General features: G+C 32.0%; 1 protein-coding gene across 1 annotated transcript; it reads left to right on the forward strand.

Moving 5' to 3' along the window:
- Positions 1 to 5,963: 5,963 nt before the first annotated feature.
- On the forward strand, positions 5,964 to 10,094 carry LOC131602512 (protein argonaute 2-like). Its single transcript, XM_058874644.1, has 3 exons — positions 5,964 to 7,082; positions 7,300 to 8,467; positions 8,559 to 10,094. Exons 1-3 carry the CDS (start codon positions 6,221 to 6,223, stop codon positions 9,937 to 9,939), a joined length of 3,411 nt encoding a protein of 1,136 aa, XP_058730627.1. The 5' UTR covers positions 5,964 to 6,220; the 3' UTR covers positions 9,940 to 10,094.
- The last annotated feature ends 380 nt before the right edge of the window (positions 10,095 to 10,474 follow it).

Consider the following 10,474-nt stretch of genomic DNA (forward strand, 5'->3'; position numbering starts at 1 on the left):
GCTTATGACTCTTCCTACCAGAAGACTCCCTCAAAGCCTACTCTACCTCTCTCTCAGAGATTCTCTCAGTTAGACGCAACTCTTGTGCTTTTAGACTGCTTTGCAGCTCTTCAATTCTCATGGTGCTCAGATCCTTAGAATGTTCAATAGCTACAACAATGTAATCAATTTGAGGAGTAAGTGATCTCAATACCTTCTCAGTAATCACTTGTTCTGAGAACGTTTCTCCACAAGCTTTCATCTCATTAGTGATTAGAATCACTCTGGAGATGTACTCAGATACCTTCTCATTGTTCTTAATGTTGATATTCTCATACTGCTTACGTAGAGACTAAAGCTTCACTTTCTTCATTGATAAGTCACCGCCATAGCACCGTACCAGTGTGTCCCACAGAGCCTTCACTGTTGTCAAATTAGAGATTTTCTCAAACACATTCACTTTCACACACAGATGGATATAGAACAACGCTTTCTAATCCTTCTTCTTTTTTCTCATTTCATGTTTCTTTGTGCTTCTGTTGCATCCGCAGTAACCGGCGTATAACCATCGTTGACGAGATCAAACACATCTTGAGCGCTAAACAACACACACATTTTAATCATCCACCGATTCCAATTCTTTCCATCAAACACTGGAAGTTTCATATTCAAACCATCGTTTCCATTGTTCATCTTCGATATTGTGCAAGAAATAACTCAGATCTCACCAAACTCGTGTTTCCCGATCCCTCGAAATCAAAAAATGTGATTCCGATTCGATTTTGATCTTCAATTCACTGTGAATTGAATGAATCCGAAATTAAAACAATCTCTCACCTCACGTACACTTGTGTTTCCCTTCCCGTAGATCTGAACCGGAGCTCTAGATACCAATTGTTGGAGCATAAGGTTGAAGATGAAGATGATGAAAGAGAGAAAAGAGAGAAACTATAACTAACGTTTACTCAATTGAAAAACAATTACAATAATGATTCCATGCTCTAACAACTACAAAGCGAAAAAGCAATATATACTAAATCCATATTAGACCAAACTAATCAAAGCCTAAAACAAGACCCAACCTAATAATAAATACTTGTAATGTGCAATTACACTTCAATATTTATAAATTAAAGTATAATAGAAAATAAGATATCAAAATGTTTACAAAGAATAAAATATTTTTTAGGAGATCAAATTGAAACTTAAACAAATCCACTCAATTGTTTAAACATTATTATAAGAACAAAATAAATTCATTAATTTCAATTATGTGAATGTTATTATTTATTTTAATTATTTTTTATTTAAACTTTTGGGAAAAAAACATAAGAAAAAACGATTTATTCGAAAGCCAACAAATTAACTAATGAATATAATCATCCGTGCAATTAAAAGAAAGAGGACGTTGTAATAAAAGATAAGGTATAATTTACTTACAAATCAGTTTTGATTAAAAATCAATTTAAATCGGTTTTGTACCGAGTTAAAACTATTTTACATTTTTAAATTAATTTTTATAAAAAAATAGTTTGATTTTTTTAACTAAAACTAATTAAATGAATTGGTTCTTATAATTTGGTAATCATACACACCCTTAACCATAAATGAATAACTACGAAAGCTTATTTGTTAAAATTAACTTGACTTTCTCTCCAAGTAGAAGTTCAACTTAGTTTTTTTTCAAAGAGAAAGTACATTCACACTAAGAAAATGACCTTTCTTGTTGGCCAAGAAAGTACTAGTATTTCTTTCCAACTAAGATTTCTATTTTTCTGATTCACAATTATGATTTTTTTTTCTCCTTTTTTATTGGTCTAGGTCTCTCTCATATTTTACTGATATTAACGATTAACGATAACGACAGAAGCCAAGCCAATACTTCTTCTCTTATAAAATATAAAATATATATAAAATGAAAACAGCGAGCAGCCATAAACCGTGGGAAATTTATCCATGAAGTTCGAAACCGCGTATAAACAACAAACAAGGAGTAGTGTGTAAAAATTTTAAAACCAAATGATAGACACCTTTAAGTTATATTAATGCATATGTAGTAAATTGACAGAAGACAAAATAAAAAGTTTAGAGAAGTCAGTCAATGGAAGATTAGTTAGAGAGAGGGGGCCCTCCCTAGTAATTTCCGTTATATTTCGTCCTAACTTTTCTCTTATTTCATTCTTGTTTACACCGAACATTTCCTTCTCCCTTACGCCATCATCTTCTCATCATAACAAATAAATAAATATGATAAAAGGCCTTTTCTTTTCACTTTATAGCTAGAAATGTTAGTATATTTTTCTGATTTTTTATTTGTTTGTGAAATTATCTGATTTTGTTTAGAGTGGGTTTGAATGAGGTAGTTGAAATTTTTGAGAATTTAGAATTCTAAGAAATTAAACAATTCAATTAAAATTTATTCAATTTTAAAGTCTTTTGCTTGGATAGAGTGGTAAATTAGTCATTGTCAATTTTCTTGGGTCATTTTAATAAATTTGAGTTTAATTTAAAATATAAAAAATAAAAACCAATTTGTATCTTTTAAAAATTTGGAGAAACTAATCCATAAAATTTGAAAATTATTAAGAACTTATTGACAATTTTTAAAATTTTTAGAGAATTTGAAATTTTCATAAAATATGAGGACTATTTTACCAAATTTAAATATTAATAAGCAACAATTTAACATTCATATTATATAGAAGGGTTATTACCATTTTCGCCCCCTGTCATATAGGCGACTTTTGGTTTACCTCCTTGTAAATTTTTTTGTTGTAAAAAACTAATCTTGCCTTACGAAGATTCTGTCAATTTAAACTTTGACAAGAAATAACTAACCTTACCATATGACGATTCTGTCAATTTAAACCTTAGCAGGAAATGACAAACGTCGCATGCTTATGTGACAGATTTAGTGGCACTTCTTTTGTTTTTTTTAATTCCAGTTAAGCTGAAGTGGATTAATTATTTTTATTTTGAATCATATTAAATGTCACGTTGGTATTTAATTTATTATATTTTAAATTTTAAAAATTTAAAAGATGTGAAATTTCAAATTTTATGTAAAGATGGATGTTGAACTCACTCCCTCCCTCAATGTCCCATGCAGTTAAACTATATATTAAAATTAATATACAATTAGTATAATATGTCAAACAAATAAATATGCAAAAATTAATTTGTCAAACAATTAGTATAATATGTTAACAATTAGTATTATATGTCAAACTATAAAAGTGAAATTAATATACAGTCAAACAATTAGTATAATATATGTCAAAAATTAATTTCATTTTATTTATTCAAATATATATTATATGTTATAAACTATTATATAGTAAAAATTAATTATAGATTATTTATTAAAATATATACAATATATTTAAAATTAATTTCAATTTATTACAATATAATTTTAAATCTTTTAAATTTTTAAAACTTAAAATAATAATAAACTAAAAACCAACGTGACATTTAAAATTATTCAAAATAAAAATAATAAAGCCATGTCAGCTTAGTTAAAATAAAAAAAAATAAAAAAAAAGTGCCACTAAGCATGCCACATAAGCATGTTGTCTGTGTCATTTTCTGCCAAGGTTTAAATTGACAGAATCTTCGTATGACAAGAGTAGTTATTTTCTGCCAAGCTTTAATTTGACATAATATTCATATGGCAAGATTAGTTATTTTCTTGCCAAGGTTTAAATTGACAGAATCTTTATATGACAATGTTAGTTTTACAAAAAAAATAAAATTACAGGGAGGTAAACCAAAAGTCGCCGATATGACAGATGTCAAAAATGGTAATAACCTTATATAGAGTGAAGAAACAATTTCAAATTATTTATTATTCTATATCATTTGAAATTCTTTAAATTTAAATTAAATAAAATACTTCAAAAATTTATATCATTATAACAATTTCTTATATTTTCTATCCAAACAATAAATTTTCATCAATTCATTTTAAATTTTTTCAAAAAAGTTATTTTTCCTCATGTTTCATCCAAACATAATTTTAATATTTTTTTAATATTATTTGAAGTAATTCAATTTTTTTCTATCATATCACGTCTATATGTTTTGTTAAATTTATATGCATTAACGGTATTAGGTTCCTCACAAATTACACCATAAATAATCTTATTTTTTTTGTACTCTTAAAATATTTAAACAAATAAGTCCAAAAAGTTTATACAGATATTTGAGAGTTCATGCGTGGTTTGAAGTATTGAGAAGAAGGAAGTAGAAGGTTTTATAAAAAATAAATAAACAGAGAAAATGGATAAATCTTAAATACCTTTTTAGGAATTTTTCATAGAAAAATAAATGAATATTTATTATTAATACATTTTTAATATTTAAATTATTATTATAATAATAATAATAATAATATAAATTGAATTTAAATAATGAAACTTTACGTGATAAATAATTTTAATATTTAAATTATTAAAATATTATAAATTGAATTTAAATAGTTAAACTTAAGTGACAAATATGTTAGAGCAAGAAGTTGCTTGCTCTATGAGAAATATAAGAAATAAGAATAAAAGAAATAAAGATAAAAATTGAGTGGAGAAAATGAAGAACTATAATATATAATGCACCGATTGATTATACAAATTGTGTTTGTACCTTTTAGCACAAGGACTAACTAACATACAAAGTTACTAAAAGTTGGTTTTAACTACCAACTAATCTTTTGTGTCAAAAAAAAAAACTACCAACTAATCTTATAACTAACTTTTTAAATTGAATTAACTAACCGCGTGCTCTCTAAAATTAATCATATGTCATTCATTTGATAGCAAACACTCTCAATCAATTTCTTAACTCTTTGGTTAACATATTTGCAACTTGTGCATTTGTATGTTATTGTGTAACATTTAATTTTCTTTGATTGATTGCTCCTTCAAAAATAAACCTTACCTCGATATATTTGATCCGGTTATGCAAAACATTGTTTTTTTTGCTAGATTGATAACTAACTTGTTATATTTTAGAGTTTGATTAATTTCATGACTGCAATCTTCAACTCCTTTAGGGATTATTCCATCCATATGGATTGACATATACCATAAGATCCTCATATGTACTTCGATAAACATGAGGAAAGAGTCACACTTAGTTGTTTCTTTGAGCATCAAGAAATTGGTGAGTCGCAAAACTTAAAGTAGTATTTTTTCGATCAATTTTATAATCACATCATTTTACATATGAATAGTATATGATCTCTGATAATGATTAAAAAAATCTTAAATATACTTATTTTACACAAATCTAGAATTGGTTGAGATATCAAATATTTTAGAGAAAAATGGATATACACGGACGGTGTAAAATATTTTTACACTGTAAAATATTTTTACACTGTCAATCAATCACAACCATATATTTAAATAAAAAACAATTTTAATTTTAAAAAACTAATATGACATGACAAATGTAAAAATTTTGATAAAAAAAATGATGAAGTATAATCTATATTGCATATAGAAGGTGTGCTTGCACCTTTTATGTAACCAACATATAAAATTAGTCCCTATCTATCATACAAACAAAGTTAATGTCATAAATAACACTCTTTTATTTATTATCATTCTAAGATCAATTGTTTTAATAAAAAATATTAATGGTCTGTTTTAAGTTTCTTCTGAAAGATCCATAGTAAACCAATAATAGTATATAGATATATGACTAATTATAATATTAATTTTTAATTTTTTACTAACTATACGTTTTATAGAAGTGGCATCCATACACCAAAATACAAAATAAGATAATAAATAAACAATAGAATAATATTCTATGTAATTGATATTATTTCTTATTTATACTAGCCTCCATATGAGCACGGGACTGTCTGCTTGTTTTTTTAAATACATATGCATAAAAAAGATAATGATGATTTTTTTTAATTTTGATTTCACTTGAAATTATTTGTATATTTGAATTTTTGACATGTGTATGTGAATATTATGTATGATTGAAAGTTAGAATTAGTTTTTTTTAATAATTAATTATTTTCAATTGTGTATAATAATATTCAAATATAAAATGGAGGGAGTAGCTATTTTTTATTTCAGTAACTTCTAGACAGTTATTTTGGCCGAAAAATTCTAACACTGTTGTATGTATCTATAAATAAACTACTTCAGATTGTTGCAGTTACGAAGTCGTTACATTCATTTATTTTTCGTTTTTGCTCCGATTTACTCCAATTTCTAATTTCATCCCAATGGAAAGAGACGGTTATAGAAACACCACCGCTGGCCGTAACAGTAACCGTGGCGGTGGCGGTCATGGTCGTGGCAGAGGAAGAGAGTTTCATCAGCAATCAAGTGCCGGTGGTGGTGGCAGAGGAAGAGGAAGGGAGTTTTACCATCATCAAGAAACCGGTGCCGGTAATGGCGGTGGCAGAGGAAGAGGAAGGGAGTTTTACCAGCATCAAGAAACCGGTGCCGGTAATGGCGGTGGCAGAAGAAGAGGAAGGGATTTTTACCAGCATCAAGAAACCGGTACCGGTAATGGCGGTGGCAGAGGAAGAGCAAGAGATTTTTACCAGCATCAAGAAACCGGTGCCGGTAATGGCGGTGGCAGAGGAAGAGGAAGGGAGTTTTACCAGCATCAAGAAACCGGTGCCGGTAATGGCGGTGGCAGAGGAAGAGGAAGGGATTTTTACCAGCATCAAGAAACCGGTACCGGTAATGGCGGTGGCAGAGGAAGAGCAAGAGATTTTTACCAGCATCAAGAAACCGGTGCCGGTAATGGTGGTGGCAGAGGAAGAGCAAGAGATTTTTATCAGCGTCAAGAAACCAGCGCCGGTAATGGTGGTGGCAGAGGAAGGGGAAGAGAGTTTCATCAGCATCAAGAAACCAGTTCCGGTGGTGGTGGCAGAGGAAGGCAGTTTCATCAGCAACAAGAAACTAGTGCCGGTGGTCGCGGTAGTGGAAGAGAGTTTCATCAGCCAGAAGAAACCGGTGCTGATGGTGGTGGAGCCGGAGGGTTACAACCTCAACCACAAAACTGTTGGTCGCGAAGGCCTAATATCACTAAGCACACCAATCTTCAACCTCAAGTCCAAACTCATCCACTTCCAGGTGTTTGATCTTTTTTCTAAGAGAAAATTTTCATTTTCTTGTTTCACTTCAGTACCCTAATGCATGTTATAAATAATTTTACATTTGATACAAATTGATTTCTATAAAATTTCACTACAAAATTACAATATTGATGAGGCAAATAGTGCATAGAAATTGTCAAAATATCAACTTATATATGATTATATCGAATGAGGGAAGACGATTTACTTTGCAGATATTGGATCTCTGAAAGTAAAAGAGCAGCCAGAGGAAAGTCCAACAACTAGACCCATACGCCGGCCTGACAAGGGCGGGACAGAGTATATTCGCAAATGCAAACTTCATGTGAATCATTTTCCGGTTACCTACGAACCAGAAAAAACTATCATGCACTACGATGTCGATGTGAAACCTACTTTGCCGCCCAGAAATAATTTTTCTCCTCCAAAGAAGATTTCCAAGTTTGAGTTATCTTTAATCAGAAACAAATTGCTTACTGAGAGACCGCTTTTGTTGATGACTGCTTATGATGGAGGATCGAACATCTATAGTGCTAGTGAATTGCCTGAAGAAACTCTTACTGTCGAAGTCTCAAGAGGAGAAGGCGAAAGAACTGTTTCTTATACAGTTACTATAAAGCTGGTGAACAAACTCGAGCTTCGCATGTTGAGAGATTACATTAGGGGCGGAGCGTATTCCATTCCAAGGGATATTTTACAGGGAATGGACTTGGTGGTAAAAGAGAATCCAACAAGACGCACAATTGCTTTAGGACGACGTTTTTTCCCCACTAATCCTACCCTGAAAGAGATGGATCTCACACGGGGAGTAATTGCAATTGGAGGGTTTCATCATAGTCTCAAGACCACAGCTCAAGGTTTATCTTTGTGTCTTGACTATTCAGTTTTGCCTTTTTCAAAGAAAATGCCAGTCCTAGATTTCCTCGTTGAGCGTATCAATAATTTCAATTTGAATCAGTTTGAGAAATTTAGGAAAGTTGTCGAGAAGGAACTCGTTGGATTGAAAGTGAATGTCATTCACAGATTCACCAAACAAAAGTACACCATTACAGGGTTAACACGTGAAAAAACACGCGATATCACTTTCCTTTGTGTGGACCAAGAGGGCCAAAACCCCCCTAGCAGAAAATATCTTACTGACTACTTTAGAGAAAAACACTCCTTTCATATAAAAAACACAGATATTCCTGCATTGGTTTTCGGGGGCAACAAGGCTAATTATATGCCTATGGAGCTCTGCGTCTTGGTTGAAGGTCAGAGATATCCCACAGACAGTCTGGATCTCTTTGCTTCCACGAAGCTGAAAAACATGTCCTTGGCTAGTCCAAAGGATAGAAAATCTTCAATAGAATTGATGATGACGTCCCCTGTTGGACCGCGCAGGTAATATAGTTATATTACAATTTACAGTCATTTTTGAACTTATACTTTGTGATCTTTATAATCAGATGCCTAACAGAATTTTTTTTGACAGCGGTGATATTCTTCAGAATTTTGGAATGGATGTCATACCTTCCATGACAAATGTGACCGGACGTGTAATTGCGCCTCCAATATTGAAGTTAGGTGATCCAAATGGAAAGAGTGGTACTGTGAATCTGAGTCTGGAGAAATGTCATTGGAATTTAGTCGGAAAGTCAATGGTAGATGGAAAACCTGTTGAGCATTGGGGTATCCTTGATTTTACCAGCAAGGGATCTATCCACAAATTTAATCGTGGTCAGTTTGTAAAAGATCTTAAGGAAAAGTACAAGAAGTTGGCTATTGACATGAAGGATCCTATTTTGTATGAGGAATCTGAAATGAAGCAACTTGGGGATTACAATTCACTGTCTAAATTACTTGAGCGAATAAGTCAACAGCGGCTGCAGTTTCTTCTTTGTGTGATGGACAAAAGGGTTGAAGGTTACAAGCGCCTCAAGTGGATTGCTGAGACCAAGGTTGGCATAGTGACACAATGCTGCTTATCTAATAAAAGCAATCCTAATAAAGGGAAAGACCAGTATTTAACAAATCTTGCTCTAAAAATCAATGCGAAAATTGGAGGCAGTAATGTAGAGCTCCTTAATAGGATCCCACACTTTGAGAATGACAGGCATGTTATGTTCATAGGGGCTGATGTCAATCATCCAGGTTCTCAGGATATAGAAAGTCCATCAATTGCGGCGGTGGTTGCCACAATTAACTGGCCAGCTGCAAATCGCTATGCAGCACGAGTTTTTGCTCAAGAGCGTCGAATGGAGAAAATTTTGCATTTTGGAAGGGTTTGCCTTGACCTTGTTACACATTATGCAAAGTTAAACAAAGCCAGGCCCGAAAAAATTGTTATCTTTCGAGATGGGGTCAGTGAAAGCCAGTTTTACATGGTTCTTACAGAGGAGTTGAAAGATTTGAAGACTGCATTTGAGAGTATAAATTACTCTCCAAGTATCACTCTTATTGTAGCTCAAAAGCGACATCAAACTCGATTGTTTCCTGTGAGTGCGAATGGGGTTTGTACTGGCAACGTGTTCCCTGGAACCGTTGTAGACACAGATGTGGTACATCCTTTTGAATTTGATTTTTACCTTTGTAGTCACAATGGAAGCCTAGGTACAAGCAAACCAACACACTACCATGTGTTGTGGGATGAGAACAAGTTTAGTTCTGATGATTTGCAGAAACTGATATATAATCTATGCTTTACCTTTGCAAGGTGCACAAAACCTGTATCTTTAGTCCCTCCAGTGTACTATGCCGACCTTGCTGCATATAGAGGAAGACTATACTATGAAGCTAAGAAGTCAGCAAACAGAAATGATGAGCTGTTTTCCGAATTGCATCCTAATACGGAAAACATGATGTTCTTTGTCTGAAAACCTTTTCTTTTTCTCTTTTTTTTGTGGTTCAAGTGATTAAGTAGTTTGTGAGTAAATCTTATGGATTGTGTCTAGTACTTTGTTTCTACTTTTTAGTCTTCATGGTGTTATCAGTCAGATCTTTCTCATATAGAACCTATTAGTTAATTCTACTGAAGATGCTATAAATTTTTGTACACTTTTTGAGTGTAAGTACTCCACATTAGAAAAAGGATACACATTTATCTTCGTGCCTATGCAAGTATAAGTTCTTGCTAATACTAAACAATGTTAAATATTTTTCACATAAAATTACTTTTGAGTTGTGTTTTAGACATTTTATGCTGCTAAGGACACGTTGAAACTGAACCAAACACTTTGCCCCACCAAGCTCCCTAAGTCCCTCTCAGCTTTCACTATCTCCCTAGCTTTTCTTTGTACAACAAAACGATAATATAACTCAATTTCCAATTTCCATCTATGCTTTCATGTTACATTTCATGAGACGCAATAGAGACTTGCAATGATCTTTTACAACTTCTCTAAGTGAACT

Source organism: Vicia villosa, linkage group LG5, assembly GCF_029867415.1.
Source record: "Vicia villosa cultivar HV-30 ecotype Madison, WI linkage group LG5, Vvil1.0, whole genome shotgun sequence".
Taxonomy (NCBI): domain Eukaryota; kingdom Viridiplantae; phylum Streptophyta; class Magnoliopsida; order Fabales; family Fabaceae; genus Vicia; species Vicia villosa.

What these genes read in the sequence shown, in the direction of transcription:
- LOC131602512 (XM_058874644.1), top strand. Translation starts at nt 6,221, where the DNA reads ATGGAAAGAGACGGTTATAGAAACACCACCGCTGGCCGTAACAGTAAC. An exon ending in CCAAACTCATCCACTTCCAG is followed by an intron (nt 7,083 to 7,299) that starts GTGTTTGATCTT and finishes TTTACTTTGCAG; the next exon opens with ATATTGGATCTCTGAAAGTA. An exon ending in TCCCCTGTTGGACCGCGCAG is followed by an intron (nt 8,468 to 8,558) that starts GTAATATAGTTA and finishes TTTTTTTGACAG; the next exon opens with CGGTGATATTCTTCAGAATT.